The sequence below is a fragment of the Diceros bicornis genome, chromosome 4, assembly GCF_020826845.1.
Source record: "Diceros bicornis minor isolate mBicDic1 chromosome 4, mDicBic1.mat.cur, whole genome shotgun sequence".
Classification (NCBI taxonomy): domain Eukaryota; kingdom Metazoa; phylum Chordata; class Mammalia; order Perissodactyla; family Rhinocerotidae; genus Diceros; species Diceros bicornis.
This window is the reverse complement of record NC_080743.1, coordinates 23,243,301-23,270,468: the sequence shown is the minus strand read 5'-3', so window position 1 is coordinate 23,270,468 and position 27,168 is coordinate 23,243,301. Positions and strand designations below refer to the sequence as shown.

Sequence of the window (27,168 nt, the reverse complement as noted above, 5' to 3'; positions counted from 1 at the left end):
TCTACGGCGAATGTCCTCTTTTCTTACAGAGTATAGATAGTTTCCTTTCTGCTGAAAAAGTGCAAATCATTTTACTCTAGGTATCCTGAGTTTTAAACATATACTACTTGGCAGTCCACACTGCTCAAATATAATAATATGTGAACACAGCCACTTCTGGAATAAGCGAGTCCAACCTACTTTAGAACAATCAGCACTGCCCCCCTTTTCTCATAGGAAATTTGTAAATGGAAACAATAGCAGGTATCAGAACCAAGAATATCTACTCTATAGGCACATAAGTAAGGAGACATCAACAGTTTCTCAGTAAAAAGTAAAACTCAGTGGCATTCAAAAATATTTATTAAAATATCTTCTATAAAGTGACACAACTAGTATCCTGCAGGGTCAGAAGGGCAGGTCAGCTTCCTGACAATATTCCAACATAGCACATAAAGGCTATTGGTTATTAGTCAACCCTGGGCCAGCACTTTGCAACTATCACGTCCAACCTTTACACCAATACTGTTCTTTGCATTTACTAAAGTCACACTGCTAAACGCAAGTCCGCTGAACACTCAAATCCATGCTGTCTGTTCTGCCTCTGTGGGTACAGAGCAAATTCCATTTAGAAAACTTATCACTGAACTGGTATTTTATTCAATCCAATATCATATAATATAGGAAGAATCAGTTACTTGTGCAGAACAATGAGCCAGGGGCTGGGAATCGGAAATCTACATAACTGCTAGTGTCTCTTTTAAGGGTGAAAAAACGATCACTAGAAATGTGTATTCTCAAAGAAACATTATGGACATGTCTAAACTGTGCAATAAATGTTAATCAGATTAACTTTTTCCTTTCAAATTTCCCTGTTTGGTGATGAAGATTTGCTGTGAGCTAACATCCATTACCAATCTTTTTTTTTTTTTTTTGAGGAAGATTGGCCCTGAGTTAACATCTGTGCCAATCTTCCTCTATTTTATATGTGGGTCACCACCACAGCATGGCTTGATGAGTGGTATAGGTCTGCACCCAGCATCTGAACCTGTGAACCCAAGCTGCAGAAGCGGAGTGTGCCAGACTTAACCACTATGCCACTGGGCTGACCCCTCAAATTTCCTTTTTATTCTAAGTTGACAGCCCTTTCCTCATTTCCTTTTTTCTTCTAATTAAGTGTATATCCTAAGCATACCCTGTAAATTCTCCATCTGAAATTTCAATACCAATGATGAAGTACAAAGCGAAAAGCAGCAGAGGCATGTCAGTCTGCACGTCACAAATAAGCCAGAAAATCACGACAGACCAATGATGATGCACACCTCTCTGGTGGCAGCGATATCTGAGGGCTAAGCTGATGACACTGAACACTGAGTGCACTTGGAAAATGTCTGTCAGCATCAAGGCTACGGAAGAAAATATTAAAACAGGACACCAAACCATTTTTCCCCTTCCCACTGAGTGTTTATTTTATAGCTTTTGCATCAGGTAATCAACTGAGACACTTCAACAACAGAAAGCTGGCAGAATGTTAAGGAAAAGGAGTGATTATCTCTCCAACAGATGTGACAAAACGGTTTCAAGTTGGAAACAGTATTGCATAAATAAGTCAACTGAACGGGGGAGGGGAGAGAGAAGAGAAAAAAAGCCGAGTCAGATGAAGGAGTGAGCATCTTCCAACATGGATTGGGAGGGAAAAAAGGCACTGTTTAGCTGTGTATTTATAAAATAAAAGTAAAAATATACAACCCATGTTTCTCAAAATTACATTCGATGCTGCTTTAGAGATGCTCACATAGCTGACTCGCAGTAGAAAGCTACGAAAGCTGTCTCAAAACCAGATAGACAGCACCAGCGTGTCTAACTCACAGGCTTAGCTGCAATGTGTTTTAAAGAGATCATCACCATTAGGGTCCTTTTATAAATAGTACTGCAAAGGTCACAAAGCTGCATGAACTTAAATTATAGGATAAATCTGACTAACTGATGGGCCATTTCAGTTTCTCAAATTCCCACTGCAGGAAATCAGGAGGTAAGCTCCGCTCCGAGGAGCTGAATTGGCAGTGCATTTGAAACAGGGCTGCTTTTCCCCTCACCAGGCTGCCTGAACAGCAGGTTAGCTGGCAGCACACAGCAACTTTGCAGAGGGTGAATGGATGCAAAAATTTAACAGCAACCGCCCTGCTTCCTCTCAAAGTAAATAGCACTAATTTATGAAAAGGCGAATTTTCAAATCATAAAGTAGAAGCACCTGGGCCTCTTCAAGACAAACTTCATAAAAGGTTACTGTAGCGGGTGCTTCTCAGAATAAAGGATTCTAGGACTATAGGTGTGTTTGAGAATGATCAGTGGGAAAACCCAGAGAGATGGTTTACACAGATGTTCTCTATGTAGAATTTGAATATAAATTAAAATACCAGCTATGCACTTGGGAACCAGCCTTTAGTTAAATTCTCTAGTGCTTTTAGAATTTTTATTTCATTTTATTAAAAAAAGAGAATCACTGTCTACAAACTATTTTCTTTCTAACTATGCAAATACAATGAGCAAATCACCTGCAATATCAAAATACTGTTTGCAAATCACTGATGGCACTAACAATTTTAGGAATTTCCAATAGGACATATATTGAGAGAGATCAACAGTAGATTTCAAATTATAGGCATTAACTGAATTTTAGGAATAGAAAATAAAATTTAAAGTTTAAACATTAAGTTCTCTGATTCTCAATAATTTAATCCAATCATCAGGAATTCAGAAGCACCCAATATGTTCAAAGTTGCACAAATGCATATGGATGACAGAAAAGTAATCCCCATGCGGTATTTTAAGTGTTGCTATCAGATATATTTAAGTGATACTGCACAGATTAAAGCTGGGGTAAAATCAAAATATATCCTCCCCATTACATTTTAAAACAGTCACAATAATTTAGCAACAGTTGCCATTTCACAGCAATTAGAAACAAGGAGTTGATACAAGTTGAACAAAAAGGTACTCTTTCCTCTTTTAGGAAATAAACATATATAGATATAGATATATACACATACACACATTACCTTTTGAAATTCAAAGTGGTTAATTTGCTTTAGTATTATATAAAAAAAAATTTCCCTATGATCAAAATACTGAAAAGCACAAAGGCTGAAAAAAGAAAACCACATTTGCCACTTTAAAAAAATACATTATTGTCCCAGTGGTTCTATTTATTTGATTATAAAGTTAGGTATTATAAGGGTCTGCACTGGGCAGACTCCTAGGACTATACTGGACCAGATGGAATTAAGTCTAACCCTTTCTCAGTCTCCAGGAAGGATACTCCTAACCCGCCCTAAAGGATGACAGAATAAATGCCCCTATTCTGAACTGTTAAACTGGGAAAGAAAACACGCCCACCTAGAAGCAATCTAAATCATAAAAGTTTACGAATCTGTGGGAAAGACCACCTAAGTCAGAAAGCTATTCTTTGGATATAAGTTAGGAGCTTTTGGAAGTATATAAACTCTTTTAGGCCAGTAGAGTACAGATCCCAAAATGATTTTTCCATAAATAATTTCTCTTATTACAGGGGTTGGAAACTACAACCCAAAGCCCTTATCTGGCAGGTCACTTGTTTTTGCAATAAGGTGTCATTAGAACATAACCATGCTCATTCATGTATGTATTGTCTGTGGCTGTTTTGGGCTAAAATGGCAGAGTTGAGTAGTTGTGACAGAGACTGTATGGTCCACAAAGCCTAAAACATTTACTCTTTGGAGCTTTACTGAACAAGTTTACTGACCCCCGATCCAGTGCACTGAGTGCTGCTCTAGTTACCCAAATGAGTTAACGCACCTCAAGAAGATTCAGCATATACTCCAAGAATAACCTGCATCCTGTGGTTCCTCAGCAGATAAACATCAAACACCCCACCTTGAAGTGGTGCCTTATTTTCGGGCAAGGAAATAGTTTGTATGTATTTCAACAAATAACTGTAAAAGTTAACAAGTACAAAAAAAAAAAGAAAGAAAGCCAAATAAGAAAAGTATGCCTGTCGATGTTCTCTTAATATTTTCCTATTATTGGGGGGAAAGGGTGTTAAAATGATTCTTTCTGTCAACTTCCTTTAGCCTTTCTTTAAATTTGTTTATAAGTGTTTTTTGATAAGTACTGCTCCCTCCTCACCTCCCATACAATTAATAACCTTTAAAGCAACCTGCCTAAAATGCTTACATTTGGTGAGGCCCTGTTCAGGAATATTTATTTAAACTAAACATATTAAAGATCATTCTTTTAGAAAATGTTTCTAAAATTCTTTATCTCTGTTAATCTAAGAAGGGGATGAAGGTAAAGAATGTATAAGGAAATTAAATGCTGCAAAATATACCTTAAAAACCAGAGGTATAAAATAGCTACCATTTCTGAATGGTAATGTAAAATAAAAACAGAAAAATCTTCCGAATTTGAAGAGCCAATTTCCCCTGCCCTGAGTCGACTAATGAAGTCGTTTTCAAACAGGGAACCTCCTGAACTCAAGCAGCTGCTCACGAATCTTTAAGAGTTCACAGATGTTTCATATCTCAATAGTTGTTGAAACAGGGAAGATAAAACACTGAGAAGATATTTATCAAACACAAATTTATATCAAGATTAACTTTTTCAACCAGTTTATAAGTGGACTTTTCCCTTTCTTTGTTAAAAAATGAATGGTATGAAACTACATGTTAAAGATGTTTCCATAATACCTTACATTTATAGAGTGCCTTACAGTTTTCAAAGTGCTTTCATATGCCATCTCATTAAATCCTCACAACACCCCTGTGAGGTAGGTACAGCAGGTATTATTATCCTCATCTCGAGATGAGGACACTGAGGCAAAGAGAGGTTAAGTGACTTGCCCAAGGTCACACAGCTGATAAGTGGCAGAGCCAGGACCAGAAATCAAGTTTTCTGACTCCTTGTCCAGTACTCTTTCCACTGTAACTACTGCCCTCAATTATGAATAATGTACTGTATATCAAAAGTGGAAGGTTATTGAAGTTGATTTCAGTGATGTCTTAACAGTAAAGTTAAATGAGAAATACAAGAACAGTAGGTCTGATGGTTTTACTTGACATAAAATTGGTGCAAAACCATTTTTGTCTAATTACTTATAACCTTTTGGTCCAAATACATAAAATATGCAGTATTTACAGCATTTTCCTTTTTTTTGTAAATGCAATGCTTTAAAACACATTATAAAGCACCTTAGTAAAAATAGTCTACAAGTAAAAGTACAGAATAAGTAGGAAAATCCTACCCATACCACAGCTCACTAATGGAGTTATAATATGGAGTCACCGATATCTCAGTTTACAGCTTTACAAATTACCCATGGAGAAACAAATACCAAACTTACATTTTTGATATTAACGTGTGGAAGCCTTAACTAAAACTTCAGGCAATGCCAACATTCTTTGAAGTATCTCCCCAATCTTAGATCACAGGGAGAAAGGAATGAGAAATACTGCTTTGACTCTTTGTATAGTATTAGTAATGGTTTAAATTGGTTTTCAACACTAATGATTATTTTTTTAAAGAAAATTAAAATGACATATAAATATGGGCAATTCCATCTACAGCAGAGATATTTCTTAGCAAACATGATCAAACGTTCCAATAAACTTCATGACACGTGATTCACAAAAACAAAGCACACACTGCCAAACAGTCCATAACACTATTCAGTGGAGGCCAATAAACCAGACCTCCAGGTGAAGGTGGAAGAGACAGATGGATTCATTTTCGTTCATGGTTAGTGGAAAAAAATGCTTTATCAAAAACAGAATGTCAGAACTTTTTCTGAAATTGAATTTGCCTTCAATTAGACCTGCTATGTGTTTATTTTAGGTGATGTGTAGGTTTTTTCCCAGGCAGGAGATTATATAACTCCCACCAAAATTTAACCAGAAAAAAAAAAAGGCTGAAACTTAAACTTCTGAGACCACTGACATACCAGCCAGTATCTACTTCCTTGACGTTACTGTGTGTTTCCTAACTCGGCTCAACGCAAACTGTCTTATACACCTATCAACAATCCAGGTTGTGGAGCTGAGAACTAAGGTGAAGACAGGGGCAAAGTTATAGTTCAAGAATCTAACAGTCACACCTTGTACTCAGTTCGATTTAGGGTATATTTTTTCATAGAAAAAGTTTTGTGCGAGGATGTAGAGGTCTCCATCTTTTTCCCGTACGGCATGCGCTCTGATGAATTGGAACTGCTCTAGTGCAAATTCATAGAACTCATTCTCCATCTTCCAAATGTCAGACTGCTGTAGTTTTGCAATGGTTTGTTTAGTGGGGAGTTTCTTCTCTGTGGTTTTCCTAAGATGCGATTTCTTTCCTACTTAACAAAGGAAAAAAAGAAAAGGTAAATAATTCTGAGAACACACAAAAGGTCAATGCCTCTTTATTTGAAGACATGGTTTAAGTTAATATGACACAATGAAGGACAGGTAACATAACTGTTTAGTATTAATATCATTCAGGCAAAAATGCTTACCTAATCATACTAGAACTGTGACTTATTGTATTATAATGTAAATCTTTAACCTGTTAAAGACTTAATGAGATGTCAAATAGTAATATAAAGACTGCCAGTAAGTGTAGGCTGTCACCTTACATGCTATATTCTCAAATATTTGGTGCTATCACTAGTTCATTTTTTAAAATATGATAAAATATCTATTTTCAAACTTAATACTAATTTTTTATAATCTATATTCTCTATAATTATGTGTTAGAAGCTAGGGCATATGCATACCCTAGGAAAAGAGTTCCTATGATTGTATCTTACCAAAGAACAGCACAAAAACCCTAGCATTAGACTGGACCAACACAGTCACTTTCAGATATGCGATATTGTCAAAGCACACTTTTAGGAGTACTATAATGTAACAGACATAGCATATGATGATCACTATTAATGTGACTCAGTCTCATCTTCCCACCTCTACTCTAAATGGCATCAGGCAGGTCTAAGGGTGGAATACAGAGTTTGGTATCTGCATTATTGAATATTACACATTTCTAAGGCTGTTAGTAGCTGTAGTTTGTATCCTTCTGCTATGCTTACAATGCCTTCTAATTATCATCTAATGCACGTTTATTAATTCAAAAAATATTTAATGAACACCATCTGTGTGTCAGGCACTGTTTTATATTGACAATGGTTAGGAGAAACAGACAATACACCTGCCTCTGGAGTTACTTTTTATGGTTTACTCAAGAACAGCAAATCACACATATTTTTCAAGTTGCAAACAAAGTGAAGGACAGCTTTCAGAAGAAACCTGTCCTTTATATACCTGTACGGTAGAGTTCTGTAGCACCCCTGAAGAAACGGGGCAAAGCTGCCTCCAATAACATGATAAAATCTTCAAGCTCTTCAGTAACTCCCACCAGAAAGTATTCATTAATTAGGTTATACTTGGCTTGATCCATAGCCCACCTGCTTCCCACATTCCTAAAACCAAAGGAAAGGAATTAAAAACCTGGTTGTGAAATCTGCTAAGTATCTTTGATGCCTCTGACACTATATATTATGAAGAAAATAGATAAACACATGTCCATCCAAAGCCTTAATGCCCTTTTATTGATGTCCTCTGGGAGGCACACCTGTTCTGAATTTCCTTTGCCTCCATCCCCAGTTTCTGCTCAACTATGCAGTGCTAATTTAGACTTTACTAGAGGACACTTAATATACACAACGTTTAGTTTGACGGCAGTTAAAAAATGTATATGTATATAACATATATTCCCCCCATCTGATTTAGTGTGAGTGCATTTGATTTTTTTAACTATTCTCAACTAAACTCTGTTCATTTTAAGAGCTCTCTAGTAAGGAAGGTCTAAGCAATTTGTGTTTAGCGCTTATCTTAATTTAATTTGTGAGTTTAGGCTTTTCTGAAGTTTCTAAGGAACAGAAATAAGAAGCGGCTCTGCTAAGAATCTTTTATTTTTATTTTTTACATTGTCAGCTAATGGCTGTTAATAGAGATTTGGCCCTAAATAAACTCCACTTTTGGGTTCTTTTTAGCACTGACATTCCTTAATCCTAACTCCAGCCCTCCTTTAAGCAGTGTGATATTGAGCTGGTGACGTCACCTCTCTCACTGTGTTTTCTCAGCCATTAAAAAGCTGGGGGTGGGGAGGGATAAATTAGTTGATTTCTAAGGTCCCTCCTAGTTCTATGAATCTACGAAACATACTAAAGATGTTTAATTAAAATCTCCTCAATAATGCCCAATAGAACAATCTCCTTTATTGTTTTAAGGCAGGAGTTGGCAAGCTTTTTCTATAAAGGGCCAGAGAGTAAATATCTTAGGCTTTGCAGGCCATATGGTCTTGGTCACAATTACTTAATGGTGTCTTACAGGGTGAAAACAGCCATAGACAATAAGTAAACAAATGGATCTGGCTGCGTTTCAATAAAAATTCATTTATATAAACAGGTGATGGGCCAAATTTGGTCTTCAGGCTATAGTTTGCCAATCCCCATTCTAAGAAAATGATTAAAAATTGAGAAGACATTTTTCCAATGCTTCCAATTCTTTTAATGCTATTATTATGTTTTGATGTAATCTATTGAGTAGGACTTTAAGGTTCACAATAATCAAATAACATGTCTCAAATAATGAAAAAAAGAACAGAAAACAGTCCTTGCATTTCTCATTATGGTTTTAAGGAAGATACTAACTTTGAATGTGTTCCTGTTTTTTTCTAATTTTCCTATTAAAATGATTGATTAGAGCAAATAAATACATACAGTAATTTTTTTTTTCATACAGTAATTTTTAAAAACTGAAAACTCAGCACATCCTGAGAAAATAAACTATTAAGGATAAAATATCTTTATTTTCCACCTCACGTTTATTAGCAGATTAAACCACATCTGTAACCTTGGCTTCTCCCAAAGCCAAAATCAGTTTAACAGTAAAACCAGGTGAATCATTTACCCACTAAGCCTTTTCTTGATCTAACATGAACAGGCTAAAACAGTAAGCTAGGGAGAAAATGAGGTTTTTGAAATGACCCCTGACCTCTAATTAAGAGCTCTGCTGGAATATAGCAAAACATGTAACATCAAAAACTAACAAAAAAATTCAAAAAACCAGCATCTGAGAAAACATTGCATGGATATTATATATGAAGAATCTACTTAATGCACTTAAAGGTAACCACAAAACTAGATATTACTTAATTACATGTTTATTTTAGTCTGGTCTTTCACTAATTTCCTTATACCTGGCCCTTGACTAACACATTCACACTTGTGAAATACAAATTATAGAGATAATAAAGGAGATTATCAATTTAAGCCAACTTTATCTCCCTACCAGCATTCCGAGCTGTGGCCACAGAAGAATGGGATTTGAAGCCAGAGCTTCTCTGGAGCACAGTCCGAGCCGCCCTCAGCTACACATTCATCGAAGGTCTGGAACCAAGACAAAGAGCACATGTGAGCCATAAACCAAGTCTCACCTATCAAATGTCTTAATGTGGTAAGTTATTAAATAAACGGGCAGCACGGGTGGGATGAGACAGTGAATGAAAGGGGCAGGCAGCTTACATAGTTGAGATACGGAGGAAGGTTAATCATGGATTTTTCTCACATCTTTGTTTTACGCCAATGTTTATAAGACTTCTTTTACTATATGAATGGAAACCCCTCCAGATAATTTTCTGTCTTGAAAGTAAGTACTGGTTTATGTTGAATTTGTGTATTTTTATTTTCTTTCCCCTTACCAAAGGAAATTAAATAAAAACAAGGCTAAAGATACTCTTTTGAGAAATAATTATTTAAAAAGAATATAAAGTAGGACTATACTTGTCTTTTCTCCTTTTCTCATTAAAACAAGCAAAAAACAATTGTACAAAGAAGAAATAGCCTCAGACACGTACGACTTACATGCCCTCCTCTTCAAATGCATCTGACTGAATTAATTAAAAGAGAAAGAGACTCATAGGTTATAAATCTAAAATGAATCAACTTCACTTTCTTGAGGACTTACTGTCTGTCACAGGCATTTTAGCATTAGGCATTATCTATCTGAAATGATATAATACTGAGATACCAGAGAACAAACTTGGGAGCTTTGCGTGTTGCAGTCAGGCATCTACAAATACAACCTGTTGTTTCTGAGAAGAGGAAGTGTGAAGGAGTAGAAGGAGGACTCGTTCTGAGTCCAGGCGCCCGAGTTTCTAGAACCAGGTTTGACCCCTATTTTAAGTAAGGCTTTAAGGCCTTCAAATCTCACTTTCTACTCTATAAAATTAGATAAACTCAAAGGGCCCTTTCAACCAAAAATCTATGAGAATAGGGCCAAAAAATCCTCAGATCTGGTACAGGTGGAGCTATAGTGGAATGATTCTCTTGATTCTGGCAACATTCAAGAGGCAACAGCAAACTGCAGCCCACAATTTATTTGCCCATTTCATTTACAGATGACCTTCGCTACGATATAGTGAAAAGCTCTTTTGATCTTGAATCCTGAACCTGGAAAAGTTAAGTTTTGTGTTAGTTTCCTTATTTAAAAAAGGAGGACATAATCTTACTTTGAGGAAGAAATAAAATCAGGGATGTAAAAGAATCTACCACAATGACTAGTTCATTGTAGGCATTCAATAAATGGGATGTAGTCTGTCTGCGCGTCTCTCCACCCCTCCTCGCTAATAGTGAACTACAATGTTTGCTGGTTCTTATTCTCCTCGACCACCATAGCACGTGGCCCACTGACCACTCCTCCTTTCTGAAAATCTCTTGGTCTCTCTGCCACCAATAGACTGTTGTCTTTTGCTTTGAACACTCCCCTTTCTGGCTTTTGTTGGTTCTCTGTATCTTTCTGAATGTACCATCATCTTCTTTGAAGGCATGTTTTGTTCCTTCCACCAAGTATGGCAATTCATCTCAGCTATCTTCTCTCTGCCCACTCCCTTCCTTAGCTTATTCACACTTTCTTGGCTTCCCTTATAATTTCTAGGCAAAAGGCTTTCAAATTTGTACCCCCATATCCATCACTTCTTATCTATTTTCTAATATCTAGTGTGCATTTTCATTTGAATTCCTAGTATTACCTCATATTCAATATTTCTGGCAACAGAATTATATTGCCCCTTGTAATTCAGACTCAAGATCTCACAACATTTCTTAATCTTTCTTTTCCCTTACCTCACATCCTTGAGGTAATGTCTTTCCAATCCATCTTTTCTTTTACAATCTTATTTCCATCAGGATCTCACAATGTCATGTCTCGATTCTTACAGTCACTTCCTAATTGGGCTCCCTTCCCTCCCTTCCTTCCAGTCTGCTCTGTACAGTTACCAGATTAATCCAAGTAGCCAACTTCCAACATTCTCTACTCAAAAACTTTCCATGGCTTCCAATATCATAAAAAAAAAAAAAAAATTCCAAAGTCTTTATTCTGGCTTTAAGGAATGCTTCATACTCTGACCTCAGTGTGCTAGTTCCAGCCTTATCTCTACGTGTAACTTCCCTCTTGACCACATTAACCTGTTTTGCAGTTTCTCAAGCACGTCATATGTATTTCCAAATCTATATACCTTTGCTGACTACATTTTCTTCCTCTGACAGTGCCTTCCCTCTCCCAAGCTGGTTTACATGAAGACTATCTTTCCAATGACTGCTCTGGCCTAAAGTCACTCCTATTTTCCTTGAACTCGCATAAATTAATTATATACTGCCTCATAACAGCCAGCTCTGAGGATCCAGGTATATATATCTATATATACATCTTTATCTAAAGAACTTGCTTTGTGTACTATTTTTTTTTCACTATAGTGAAAACTTCTTGGAGGGATCATACAATATCCATTTGTGCCCTCCATAGTACACAATATATTGCTATAGAAGTTGTCTGCACAATCAATGTTTGTAAATGGCTGGAAAGACTGCACTTTGGGGATTTACATGGGTATTAAAGGCACAATTCTAGTGGAGATGAAGACAGGGGCAGTAAATTTTTTCATGAAGAATTTTGACAATCCCTGAGAGTTCTCTCAAATTCTCTTGAGATCTCTCTCTCTCTACACACACACACACACACATGCACACATACATACACACATACAAATAAATACATAAATAACTTTAAGTGAAAAGACCTCAGTTTACACTTAAGACTCAATAAATCCATTTCAACGGCCATTACATTATTTCTGAATTTTACTCAATGGTCTGACTTAGATTTGCTGGCCTAAGTCACTTTCTAAGAAGTTGTTTTATCATCATTTATGCTAATTTGTAGCTCATAAAAATAAAAATAAAACCACCTATGTGTCTATCTATCTCTACCATGTCCCAATTTCTAAGAAATCTTTGGCTTGATGAACCAAGTAATGATATAGCAGAAGGTTTCTGACTCTATGCCTCTCCAATTTCAGACAGGCCCTAGATCATAGTATGGTGCTTCTGAAGCTCAGAGGTGCTTTGTTACACCTCTACCTGAGGTGTAGAGTACCAGACAGAAAAATAATGAATTGCTAAGGTAGACTGTGAGTTCACCCACAATCTCTACCACCATTTTGTGTGTGTATGTGTGTAAGACTCAAAGACATTAAAAAGATTTTGCTTAAATGTAAGAAACTAGGATATTAAAAGAGGCTGCAGTATTAAAAGTTTCCATAGAGTTACTATGTGAACAACTTTGGGACTTTAAATATCCACTATTGGAATTAAAACTGATTAATGCATAAGCAAGCAGGATGGCTCTTTTAACCCAAATTCTGTAGTTAGCCAACTCCTATATCCTGTGCTCTTGAAGTATTTTAGTGTTTCAAGCAAAGACAATCTGTAGATAATCTCCAAGTCTATTTTTGGCCAGCAGTTTTAAATCTGCTAGCCTACTCTGGAAGTCCAAGAGTTACCTCCAAAATCCATTCTTCCTCTCTTCCATAGTCATAGAGTTTAGCCTCCCTTGCAGTTAGGTATGGCTACGTGACTAAGTTCTTACCAGTGGACTGGAGGCAGAAGCGATGTGAGCAAGTTCTGGGTCACTTGGTTAAAAGGAAATTGTTTGCCCTCCACTTCCCTTCTTCCCATGGGCTGGAAGGCAGCCACAGTGGTGATCCAAATTCAATCAAGCACATAAGGACAACCCCCTAAAGAACAGCAGAGTAACAATGTGGAAGGAACACAGGTCCCTGAATGACAGTGTGGAGCAAAGCTGCTCCAAGAGCCTGGGCCCCTCCCCTGTAGGCTTTTATGTATGAGAGAAATAATCTGATTCAAACTATTTGGGTTTCTTTGTTTTAGAAGCTTAGCATCTACCCTAACTAATTCACCTACCAAATGTTTTATTAGACAATCTAAAAGTGGAAAAATAGTTTGGGTTTTGCCTCCTTTATGGTTCCTTCTAATCATCTAGGGGAGGTGTTTCGCTCCTATCAACTAAAAGAAACAATCCAAAGATGGCCAGTAGTAAGGAAGATGTAGAGGGGAAAAAGAACCCAAAACTATGAATAATCAAAAATTGGTGAATATACATGAGTGTGCCAGATCTTAGCATATAACAGAAATTTTCCCATTTCTATATAAATATTTGATCAATAAAGTAAACCAAGTATTTCCTAGAAAGAGACAATCAAATCAGCACAACTCAACACCATCTTTACTACATACAACCTGATGAATTGATCCACTGAGATCTTAGGATGAAGTGCTGCAGTGACCCCAGCAGTGACATCAGCACTTGGGCTTCTCCACTCACATCGCAGAAGACTGTCACTCAAATGCCTGGTCACCATGACTGTCCTGTTTATTTGCTCACTTCTATTAGCCTTTTCCTAAACATTCTGGTCACATTTCAAAATAGAATTTTCTATAAATAAATATTTTTCTCTTATAAAACAAACAAATCAAATAAAAACACTCCAAGCTCTCTTCCTCTCCCACAAAACCCAGCTCAGTCTACCATATAAATAAAAAGTTATGATCAGCTTTTTCACTTGAAAAAGATCTGTGCTTAGAAAGAGCAATTCTTTGTGAACTAGATACACGTTTTTTTTTAAAGGTTGATTTTTTTAAGTTTTTTTTTAATGTTTTATTTTTTTTAACAATTTATTTTTATTTATTTTATTTTTTTGTGAGGAAGATCAGCCCTGAGCTAACATCCATGCCAATTCCCCTCTTTTTGCTGAGGAAGACTGGCCCTGAGCTAACATCCGTGCCGATCTTCCTTCACTTTATACGGGACGCTGCCTCAGCATGGCCTGACAAGTGGTGTGTTGGTGCGCACCGGGATCCGAACCCGGGCCGCCAGCAGCGGAGCGCGTGCACTTAACCGCTACGCCACGGGGCCGGCCCCAATACAAATGTTTTTAAAAGCATGAAATATTAAAATATTCTGGAGATCATTTAGATTATTAGTTTAGACATTTAACTCCTAAAATTGAAGGTTAAAAAAATTAAGCAAAATTTGATGCTTGATAGTGATGGCAATTATATTTACATTCAAACTCTTACTGCAAATGATCTTTTTCATATTTTACACAGAAAACTGAAGCTAAGAGTGAGCCCCCTCGATTTCCTGCTTAGATAAAAGCTCATCTGCCTCTGTAGCCCCTCACTGCCCTCGTCTTTTAAGAGGTATTTCCTTCTCCTATCTTTGAATACCATTCCCACCCCCTTCTCAGACTCTGCTCCATCAATTTCTCTCCAGTTTCTTCTATCATCACCCCTTGCTCTCTTCAGATATATTAATATGCCCAAATGTCTGTCATCTTAAAGAAACATTTCCTCATGTTTTTTGTTCCTTTCAGAGTCAAACTTCTATCTCAAGAGTAGTCTTTCCTCTTGGTCTAACTTCATCTCTCAGTTACTTCTCAAACCCTTTGGATTCCCCTTAAACTCCTTTCTCTGACATCCCTAATGACTCCACATTGACAAATCTAAGGGACAGTTTTCAATCCCTAATTCACTAACCTCTTTGCAATTGAAATTATTTTCCCACCCATTTCAAGGACTCATCAGGTTTGTCTTCCGATTCTCTGACCTCTGTCTCCTTGGCATGCTCCTCTTTCTCTGTCTGCTCCTTAAATGTTGGCATTTCCCACAGCTACATATTTGCACTGTTCTTTTTCTTCTTTTTCATTCAGTTCTCTTTTCATACACTATATGCCTTTCAAGCGCAATTTCATTCAATCCCCTGTCTCAACTCTCACCTAATGTTGATGACTCCCAAATCAAAGATTTAGTTTAGACTTATTTCTTGAGGTACAAATACTATTTTTAGTGGATACCTCCACCTACTTATACATGACTAAAAATAATGTCCAATTTGAACTCATCAACTCTTTCTTCAGTTCCATTACAACTGATTCTTCCTTCTGTTTTCTCTCTTTTGGTGAAAGGAACCACCTATGGTCCAACCAGAAACCTGGGAAGAAGACAGGTCAAGGCTGACTCTGGGTTGTGCTGAGATAGAGAAAACTGGTGTAACAAAAAGTTTTCAAACCTTTAAATATGTCATCTGCAAAGATATTATGTTACATTGCTTTCCTGTGGTGCTTTTTACATATAAAATACTTTTTAAGCAAACAGTAATAAGTTCTCAAATGCCTTTGTAGGACAGACTAGTAAAATTCACGTTCCATAAGCAAACCATCGTCAGGGGATTGTAAACTGCTAAGCACTATGGAGGCAACATTTTGTAAGCCAATGGTAAGATCAGATAGCGCTAAGTATGGATTTCTTCTAACCTCATTACTATCTTTTATAAATTAATACATATTTTTAGGTAGAATATTCTAAATTCATTATAACTCCTATGCCTGTCAATAAGTCTAGTTAATTTACAGTAACAAATACAAAAATCAAATTGGGGTAGGCATTGTGATTTCTGGGACCAGGGAGTACTTACTTAACAACATAAACTGATTCTCCTTTAGATTGTTACTTTACTTAGAGCACGTAACTATTTACTCTTTCCATAAGTATAACCCCCTTGGTGTTCTGCTAATAAAACAATTAATAAAAAATGTTTAATAATCTATAGGGCAGTACAAAGCTGAAATCACATAGAATATTTACATATTTAGAAAATCTGAGTAATGAGATTATAGGTGCAGTTAATATTATCTGGAAGCTATAAGAAGGCCTATGCTGAAAGAAAGACTGAGAGACAAACTATGGCTTTTCAAACTTGCATATTTGGTAGATATTTTCTCAAAATGAACAGAGTGTGCCTGTTGCTTGAAAGAAAACAAGTAACAGTGTTAGCAGCCCAGTGATTCTCAACTGGAGCTGTTTTGACGCCCAGGTGACATTTGGCATAGTTTGGAGACATCTTTGGTCCTCATAACTAGGGGATGTTGGGGGGGGAGGGTGCTACTAGGTAGAGGCCAGAGATGCTGGTAAACATCCTACAATGTATAGGCAGCCCCCCACAACAAAGAATCATCTGGTTCAAAACAACAATAGTGTTGAAGTTGAGAAATCCTGTGATAAAAGTTAAGCGTTCAAGCAAAAAAATAAAATTTTGTAAAACTTGATCTGCCACCATAAGCTTGACGGTTTCCTAATACCTAAAGAATTTTCTGATGAAATCAGTGGTGATATTAATGAATGTGCAATTCTGATATTATACAATAAAATGTGTCAACATTTGGAAGGTCCACATAACTCAGTGAAATAACATATTCCAAATGACCAATGCAGGATGTTACAAAATTATGCTTGGTTAAAAAATCCATACAAAGTGTAAAATATATCAACGGATGTTAACGTAGCAGAGCATAAAAAGGTCACTGCTATGGTTTCAGATTCCACACTTCAACAACTTGAAGAAACTACAATTTGTCAAGTTTTAGTGCAGTATTAAAGAAGAATATCCACGATTTTCTGAAAAGGCTATTAAAATCTTCTCTTTTCCAATTATATATCTACATAAAGCTGAATTTTCTTTATATACTTCAACCAAAAGAACATACTGAACAGACTAATTCAGCAGCAGATGTGAAAATCCAGCTGTCTATATTAAGCTAGATATTTTAAAAACTTGTAAAAACACAAAATGCCACTCTACTTTTTTTCAAAATGGTTACTTGCATAAAAATATATTGTTACCATATGATAGGTTTCCTACTGTTATTTTTAAATTAATTAGTAGTTTAAAAATTTCTCAGTAAATTGGTACATTTACTGATATTGGTAAAGTCCAATGGATATAACCCACACAAACAAAAGCTCTTTGGGTGTCCTCAATAATTTTTAAGACTTAAAAGGAGTTCTGAGACTAAACAGCTTGAGAATTACTTATTTATAGTTTTTAGGTGCTGACCCTTGGATTATTTAATATCCCTATTTTCCAGGTACTGGGCAAAGACTAAATCAAGTAAAATTCTAAAAAGCTATCATAGGTGTACATATGCCTGAAATGTGTTTGAAATTACTGTTTGACCGTGTAACCAGAAAGCAGTTCAGTACTACAGTTTAAAACATAATAGTTGCCATGAGTGCTGAACTATTATTATCTAATATGCTTCAAAGTATCACTCGAGGTGCAAACAATATACAATTTCATGGAAATGAAGCCATTGCAAGGTATTTCCTACATCATCATTGCCACTTTTTAATCCCCATTATCTTCAAATACCCTGCCATTTTCAAAAATGTTACATGCCATGCAGTCTTATCAACTTTACAGATACAAGTTTATTAATGAAAACTCTTGCCAGTTAAAGACATTGAGTTTTGCAATAAAACAACATCATTTAACTCATTAAGGCCCAGAATGTTACCAACATTTGTGTCATAAGAAACAAGCCAAATTATTAAAAATGTGTATGTTTCAAGACCCAAAAGGTCCATTTTGTCTATGACAAAACAAAGTAATTTTTCACTTTAATAAAGCATTTATAGATGGCCCTATCCTCATGAGAATTAAGGTAATGCAACAGTATCTTGCTGATGTTACAAATATTACATCTAAATAAACAAATGTATTCATATGTATTTTATAATGACATAAAAAAACAAAAACAAACCAAGCCCTATCAATGTCAGGGTGAAGAACGGTTAAATCTCCAGACTTAAGAGGGTATATCTACCTAAAACTTTCAAATGTGAAAAGGAAATCATGTTAAAATATCTGCCTCGATTTTTCTGTGAGTACTGAATATGCAACTTTGGAACACCTCTCACATAAAAATGCTGAGTAGCATGTTGCATTCCCTCTCTCCTTTTTAAAGGGATTAGGACTGTGAGCTCTGGAATTAGAGCATTTGGGTTTCAATTCCAGCTCTACAGTTCACTGGTAGTGTAACACTGGGCGAGGGGCTCAATGTTCCTGTGCCTCAGTTTCCTTATCTGTAAAATGGAGACAATGGCAGCAAGTATCCCCTAGAATTTATGTACAGGCTGCCTGAAAAAATACATACACGTAATTTAAAACAATGTTTGATACACAATAAGCACTCAATAAATGTGAGCTATTATTGTTGTTATATTATTAAGTATTAATATTACCTAATTCCCCAGACTATGTAGGATAGCAACCACAAAACCATGGCATCCAGAGCTGACAGTGACAAATGGTGGATGTAGGAACCTACATGACTGCAAATCTTTTCCTTAACCACTTTAATATTCTTTTGGTCAAAGGAGGGAGATGAATACTAACATTTACTGAGCAAGAGCTAAGTGTAAATGATAGAGCTAAAATAAAAAAAAATTTTTTTTAAGTAAGTGTTGAAGTGGATTTAGAAATAACTGTCAATAAATTCTAAAGCACTAGTCACAAAATAGTTATATTAGTAGATCTTATAAAATTCTGTAGAATCTCCAAAATAACATAAGTATATATATCTTTAGAAGATTAAATAATGCTAAGAGATTGATGAACCCTGAAAAAAAAAAGGTCTAGTCAGTTATCTATGTTTGGATCAGTATCTTCTGCCTAAAGCTTTGAGACAAAGGAAAGAAACAGCAATTTCTAGAAAATAAAAAAGTAAAATAAAACAAAAAACATTGCCTCCTCATGTGACATAGAGGGCACATATAACTTAGGAAAGAATTAATTGTTGGATGTTAATTATCATAATATATCAAGTATCTAGCATCACTCCTATGCAACACCTTAGGTTTAAAAGGTGCAGAATTTACTCATTCAACCATTTCTTAAGCACATGCAGATGAACTAGGTACTGTGCTAAATACTGGGGAAACAAAGATAAATGAAACGTAGCCTCCACTTCAGGAAGTTCACAACCTTTTGGAGAAGACATGTATGTAAACAATTCAAATACCACAAAATAAATGCTTAAAAAATAGAGATAGGAATAGAGCGCTCTGGGAGCCTTGAAAGGGACATGACTAACTGCCTGGGGCACCAGAAAAGACTTTATGGAAGAGGTAACATTTGTTTTATTTTATTTATTTTTTTTATTTTTATTTTTTCCCCCCAAAGCCCCAGTAGATAGTTGTATGTCATAGTTGTACATCCTTCTAGTTGCTGTATGTGGGACGCGGCCTCAGCATGGCCGGTGAAGCAGCGCGTCGGTGCGCTCCCGGGATCTGAACCCGGGCTGCCAGCAGCGGAGCACGCGCACTTAACCACTAAGCCACGGGGCCGACCCAAGAGGTAACATTTAAACTGGATCTTAAAGGTGGACAAAGAGTTTTCCAGAGTAAAGGAGAGACATTCTAAGTACAGGGAACAACACGTGTGCAGAAAGTATGAAGCAATAATAAGTTTGGAGGACGATGACATTTTCCGTGGCTGAAGCACTGGGCGCCTGAGAGAAAATGAGGCAGGAGAGGTAGGTCTCAGATTATGTCAGATTATCGGCTCCCATATGGGCAATCCTGTGAGCAATGAGGTCCCAGCAAAGGTGTTCCACCAGAAAAGTCACAGATCAGTTTGGTTTCTTAGAAAAACAACTCTGATGCTCCCCTGGAGGACGCACTTAAATAGAAGACAACCCAAATCTAACCTGCTAAGTAAGAACTCTGTGGAGCCATTATTCTCTCCTTGCCTGAAAAAAAGAGCTGCTTTAGCAAAATAGTGTCCCTAAACTGATGGTCACAAATCAATATAAATTGAATCATGGGGCCGGCCCCGTGGCTTAGCGGTTAAGTGCGCGCGCTCGCTGCTGGCGGCCCGGGGTTCGGATCCTGGGCGCGTACCCAGGCACCGCTTGTCGGGCCATGCTGAGGCCGCGTCCCACATACAGCAACTAGAAGGATGTGCAATTATGACGTACAACTATCCACTGGGGCTTTGGGGAAAAAAATAAATAAATAAATAAAATTATAAAAAAAAAAAAATTGAATCACCAAGACTAAGAGAACCAAAGTACATACACAAATACATCCTATTAATGAATAATTATAATGGTCTCACAGAAAATTGTTAATAGGACTATAATGAAAGAAATATTCATCCCTAGAACAGCAGTAAAATGTTTTTTAAAGTGACAAAAAATTATGTATACTCCAAAATATCAACCATAAAGCAGTTTACTTTTGCTTCTTTATACTTTTGGGTTCTTTTCAAAATTTCCACAATAAGAGATTAGTACATTTATAATCAGTAATAAATTTTAAAAGCACACTGTTCATTGCATTTCATAAACAATTATCTTTATAAAAATCTTAAAACTAAAATATTACCTTTTTGTCTCCTTGTTTTCTTCTTCTTAATCCTGGTCTATAATCATCTCCAAATCTCAGAAAGTAATAATAAGAAACTAGCCTCTCAATAGGATCCCTTATGACATTAATGTAAATTGGCTTTTTCTTCACACCAAATCTGAAATATAACAAAATTTAAAAGGTGAAATTGACACTTTCACTCTGTTTAGGGGTGTCCTGAAAAATATAAGTTTGAGGTATTGATTCTATAGGGATTCTATATGGATTCTATAATTCATGATTCTACATGAATTAATTTAAATGAAACAGATTATATGAAGATTAGGAAATATTTTATGATTATTTATGATACAATAAAGTAAACAAAAAAAAATTAAAAATTATGGCTTAAGATAAAGGAGACAAGGCAAAATTGAATGAAAAATAATTTTAAATTTTACTGGCAAGAATTACATAAAACATTTAAATTTTATGTAGCAATGATTTCTCATTTCTGGCCCACCAAACTACATAAACATCATCAACGGACACAGCTAAGTACACAAAAGTGTGACCTCTTTTTTTTTTCAATGTTCTCTCCCAGCCTTTATTTTCTGGACAAAGTCACCACCTGTTAGGTGCATCTTCCATAGACGGCCACTCAGCCCCACAGTGGTCCCTGACTGGCCCCTTGGCTGGTGACTTCTACTACTGCTGATTTTAAAGACAAGATAGAAGCTAAAGACATCAAGTTTTCAGCATCACTTCCTTAGGGGACGACAGAGTTGAAGGCACACAGAAGGCTTTTACTTTACAACCCTTGCAGAGCCTAGAATGTCCAACTGGCTCCCTGCTCTAATACCCTCACTTCCCCCAGTCTTGAAACTTTAGTGTTATCCTGACTCTTTCCTTTCCTTTATTCTTCATTTAGGACAGTTTCCAAGACCTTTTGATTTTTTCTTTCGGAGGCTTTCTCACAGATTTGACCTGTCTTCATCATCCCCTTTCTCTTCACCGTTGCTCTCTTCCTGGGCTTCCTGCTTGGATTACTGCAATAACCTCGTTCGTTTTCTTGCATCCAGTTTCCCTCCCTTTCAATCTACCTTCCGAACCAATTCTCAACTGATATTCCTAAAACACCACTTGTTAGATCACTCTTCTTAGGAACCTGAAATAACTCTACTGTTTATGTTAACATCAAACCCAAACTCCTTTGCCTGGTTGTTAATGTCTCCTTGCCTATGTGTTAGGTACCACCTTATTGATCTATCATCAACTCTCCTCAAAGACACCATCTATCTGTTATAGGTCGGCCCACCTCTCCTACCTCCCTAACAGACCATACTTATTCCTATTTCTCCTTAAATGCCTTTGCTAATTCTGTCTCTCTTAATTAGAACGTCATATTCATTTTTCTATTCTTTTTTTCTATTACATTAATTCATTCAAAAAATACTTTTCTGTGTACCCAGTATATGCCAGGCACTATTCTGATTCTAGGAATACAGCAATGAAAAAAAAAGACAAAATTCCTTATCCTTCTGGGGCTAAGATTCTACTTGGGAGAGAGAGAATATAAAAAAGGAAATAAGTAAATATGTCAGATGGTAAAAAGTACTGGAGAGAAAAATGATGCAGCGAAAGGGCATAGGGAGTGCCAGGAGAAGTGGGGAGAGGACAGTTCAAAATAGGGTTTTTCAGGAAGGCATCACTAGTACTATGTGATGAGAAGGGAGCCATATAGCTATCTGGGGGAAAGTGTTCCAGGAAGATGAGACTCCCGAGTGTGAAGGCCCTGAAGCAGCTAAGTGTCAGGTGTTTCTGAGGAACAGCAAGGAGATCAATCTGGCTGCAGCAGAATCAGATAGGGGGATAATAACAGAGAATGAGAGTAGAGAGATGGGGGTGGGGTGGGGGAAGTGCAGAGCATGTGGGCCTTGTAGACCATTATAAGCATCAGGAGGAAGGCCTGACTGAGTCAGCAGAGAAGTGTCATGGTGTGGGATCTAAAGTACAGCGTGATGACTAGAGTTAACAATACTCTATTATGCACATGAAAGCTGCTATGAGAGTAGAGTTTAAATGTTCTCACCATAATAGTAGCAACAACAACAAAACGGCGATTATGTGAGGTAAAGGCTGTGTTAACTAACCTTCTTGTGGTAAACATTTAACAACATATACAGGTATCAAATCATCACACTGTATACCTTAAACTTACACAATGTTATCTGTCAATGTTATCTATATCTAGCTGGGGGGGATAAGGCCATTGGCTGCTGTTTTGGAATAAACTGTAGAGGGACAATAACGAAATACATGGGAAAAATATGTTCTGTGGTCGCAGACTCCACCCTTAACCCTGGCCAGTCATGAGCTGTTCCTCAGGAGGGCTCAGGTGGATGAGCAGAGAACCCACCTTCACTCCAGGAAAATAAACTATTATTGACCTGTTAGAACGTGATCTTCCTAGGAAGAGAAGAGCATATTTGCTAGAAATCTGCGATGTTATGTGAGGATCAAAGGGAAAAAGTATAATCTGAGCAGCAGGTTGGTAAGGAGACATTTTAGGATCCTTATTCTTGCCATGTCAGCACATGTGGTTTGACAAGGCAAGGAACACAAATGAGGCTTGCTTTACAGCTACACTCTCCATAGCTTGGATAGATGAGTGAACATCAAGAATGGTTAAAAGAACAGGTGCAGACTCAGAACATTTGGAAGGAATCTTGTCAACTGATTAGACAAAGCCTAAGTGGAAGATGATGAAGCTGGAAAAGGGCTGAACAGCCTTTGGGAAGCATCACGCTTTGAGATGTCTGCTTCAGACTAGATTTAACATCTCCAGTTAAGCAGTAGTCTCACTGGAGGCACTGCTGTCTTATACGTATTTATACCGGACCCTCTTAGCCCTCAAGTGTTCATAGAAACTTTGAAATCCATCTAGTGGCAAGTTCTCATTGTCTTCTTTCAAAAATAGTGAATGACTTGATGGTATTTGTTGGTCCCACTGATGACAATGTTGTGAATAAATGATTTTTAAAGTAATTATTTATTTCTTAAAAAGGGCATTCACCTACTATGCATCTATTAGAATGGCCCAAATTTAAATAAAAAGGTCTAACACCACCAAATGCTGGAGAGAATGCACAGCAACTGGAACTCTCACACACTGCTGGTGAGACTGCAAAATAATATAGCCCCTTGGGAAAACAGTTTCGTAGTGTCTTATAGAGTTACCATAAAATCCAGCAATCCCACTTCTAGGTTTTACTCGAGGGAAATGAAAGACATACATCCACACACAACCTGTATGCAAATATTCTAGCAGCTTTATGCATAATCAACAAAAGCTGGAAACAACCCAAGTATCCAGAAACTGGTGAAGGACAGAAATTATAGAGTATCCACACCATGGAATACTACTCAGTAAGGAACTAACTATTGATACATGCATCAAATTGGATGAATGTCAAATGCATTATGCTAAGTGAAAGAAGCCAGACTCAAAAGACTTGGTGACTGATTAGATACATGTGGTGAAGAAAAGGGTTGTCCAAGATGACTCTCACTTCTTGCTTGACGTCTTGATAAATAAAAATGGGTAAACTTCCCAAATGAGAGTAATGGAGGCAAATACAGAGTCTTGAGCAATGCCCTATTAAGAGTTGGAATAAGAAGGGCCAGCACAGATTCAGTCAGGGAGAAAAAGAAAACACCAGTAAGACAACATGGTAACTGAAAGAAGACAGAATTTTAAAAGAACATAACACTGCTCTGTGTGAGACACAGAACTATGTGCTTCACATACATTATCATATTTAATCCCTACAACCACCCATGAAGCAGTTACTTTAATTATCCTCATTTCACAAATGGGGAAACTGAAGATCTGCAGTAATGCGGCTGAGACCGCAGAGCTGGTAAGGAACTGGCGGGGATTTAACTGCAGGTCTGTCTGACTTGAGAGATTGCTCCTTAGCCGTCTGCAGGATCAGTGCTGTAGAAAGAGCTAGTAGTACAGGGTCAATAAAAAGGCTACGCTCAGGGCCGGCCCAATGGCGTAGTGGTTAAGTTCACACGCTCCGCTTCGGCAGCCCGGGTTTCGCAGGTTCAGATCCCGGGCATGGACCTACGCACTGCTCATCAAGCTATGCTGCGGTGACATCCCATATATCAAGTAGAGGAAGAGTGGCACAGATGTTAGCTCAGCAACAATCTTCCTCAAGCAAAAAGAGGAGGATCGGCAACAGATATTAGCTCAGGGCCAATGTTCCTCACAAAAAAAAAAAAAAAGGACAACTCTCGTCTACTGCCTGTAATGATTAAAATAATTTAAAAAATGTCTGTACGGTGTTGTGACATATTTGTTGAAAGCTGTAGAAAATGGTGTAAACTTCAACTGGTTCAGCAGAGAAGCACAAGGTGAAAGGGACAATCTCACATGATCTATATACTACCAAACTCTATTTAGGCCTAACATATTGTCACTTTATTCCTCTCTAGGATATTTCAGACCTAGTGAAGCATTTAATTATTTGGTTCTTGTCCTAACATATCTGCTTCTTTACTGATTCACCTCAGTTGTTCTAAAAAAGACAAGAGGGGTGATATGGAGACACCAAAAGGACAATGATGAAAACCCATGCTCATTCCTGGGGACGACCACAAAGGCACCCGCCTGATGTGCGCCTGAATAAAACTGACTATGTTGTATCGAAAATAATTTCCAAATACCTCTAAGATAGATGCTGACATATGACCCCTTAGGTAGCTAGATCATGAAAAATCTCAGCAGAGTCTGATCGAAACCAGCATTAAAACAGTTTTCTTTTAGCCGAACATTATTCATTATAAAGGAAATGTTCCTGAAAAAGGTTTTTCAAAGAAATGTTTTTCTTTTGTAAAATTCAAAGAAAATCAAAGTGCAGATAATAGATGCTGCTGATAAATGAGTAGTATGAATTTTAAAGGGAGGGTAATCTGTAATATTTACACTATTTATAACGAAATATAATGAACTGATAATTGTGGGAAAAATGGGGTTTCAGTGAACTCACTGAGGACAAGAACGGCAACTTATTCAACTTTATATTGCCCGCAACCTAGGAGATTTTGAAAATGTCCCACTTATACAATTGTTTTTAACTGGAAAATTTCTCAATTTATGATACTAATTATTATATCTATATTATTTAAAAATTGTGTTGTTGTCCCCTAAGTGAAAGAAAACATAACAGTAATTGAACACTAGAGGGAAAAATGGAAGGGAGAACTAGGAATGTGCTAAAAAAGTCAAGAATAGGATTAAGACAAAAAGGAGCAAGACAAGATAGAAATGCAAATATGTAACAAGAAGATATTTCTGCTATTATTCTAAAAAACCAGATAAATATAACTAAAACATGGCTTGAGCAGAGGCTTGCAAACAGAATGTGTGCTTCTTAGTGAGCAGTCTAAACTAGAAAGAACTTTTCATTTTTTATTTCTCTATCTTACTTCCTGGGTTTCCACTCTTTAATTTTTAGTGTCTCTGCTAAGGCAATTGAAAAGTTATGTGATTAAATATTTCTTTCACCAAATTCAACCGTTTTCTCCTGAAGGCAAGTATTTTGATGGCCTCCACAAAGTACCATACCAGTCAAGAATATGTTTTGAAGAATAAAGTACTTTAAAAATTGGTAAGGTGATGTTTCTTTCCTCTTCCTTATTTATTCATGATGAGTATGGCTGTCAACCTAAAAATTTATTTTAAAAGATCCTAATTACAGCTACAATAGTTCTTGACTATATACATGAAAATACATTTCCTCTAGTTGATTTTTTTAGGTATTCGTTTAAAATCTTGTAAAAGTCTATTAAAAATTTTCACAATACTTTTCACTTCCAATAATATGAGACTGATTATGAAAATATTCAAACCCTTAAATGTTCATGTTAGTATTTAATCTTTTCAAGTGAAATTAATCTTTTCAAGAAGCTTTATACTTTTTCAACTGCAAGAATCCTAGCATATACCAGATCTTCATTCTAAGTACAAGACTTTTGCCAAAAGCAAAAGTACTCAATAGATTATTTTCATAATGAAAAGCTAAAGTATTAGAAACCAAGCTATATGTGGAAAAAATAAATCATTTAGGTGAAAGGGTAACAAACAGTCAGTTGAAGGGTAATGCAGCCCTGAGGGAAAATATGCCTATGAATGAAGTTATGAAATTGGTTTGATGCCTCTGCAAAGAAAAAATAGTTTATTTTAAAGCTGCCTATAAAATGTTTTCAATATTGCAGCATGAATTATTTATAGAAAAATGTACATCTAACTTTAAAGCTACCATTTTACTGAAAGATCTTGAGTACTGTGGGAGGAACTAGAAATAAGCATATATTGTTTTCTATATGTAATATTTGAGAGATTCCTTTTTAATTACATGCTTTTCAAAAAACTTAAGATTTATTATCAATCTGAATCAGTAATATTTCATTCAACTCTTTTTCTTTTCAAATTTAAGAAGTTAAAATGACAATGGGATATCAATTTAATTTTCAAATGTTACACAGAATGCTCTTTAAAGTTGACAAAC

The 27,168-nt window shown here is 36.5% G+C and overlaps 1 protein-coding gene across 2 annotated transcripts in view; it reads right to left on the bottom strand.

Moving 5' to 3' along the window:
- Positions 1 to 492: 492 nt before the first annotated feature.
- HS2ST1 (heparan sulfate 2-O-sulfotransferase 1) overlaps positions 493 to 27,168 on the bottom strand; it is a 194,156-nt gene continuing 167,480 nt past the window's right edge. Inside the window, exons 4-7 of one of the 2 annotated variants that reach the window (XM_058538439.1) lie at positions 20,627 to 20,765; positions 9,336 to 9,433; positions 7,305 to 7,462; positions 493 to 6,343 (exon numbers count right to left, since the gene is read on the bottom strand). In XM_058538439.1, coding sequence (XP_058394422.1) covers positions 6,114 to 6,343; positions 7,305 to 7,462; positions 9,336 to 9,433; positions 20,627 to 20,765 — 625 coding nt within the window. In that variant the 3' untranslated portion in view covers positions 493 to 6,113. The remainder of the gene's footprint in view (positions 6,344 to 7,304; positions 7,463 to 9,335; positions 9,434 to 20,626; positions 20,766 to 27,168) is intronic. The other variant, XM_058538440.1, reaches the window with a different exon arrangement.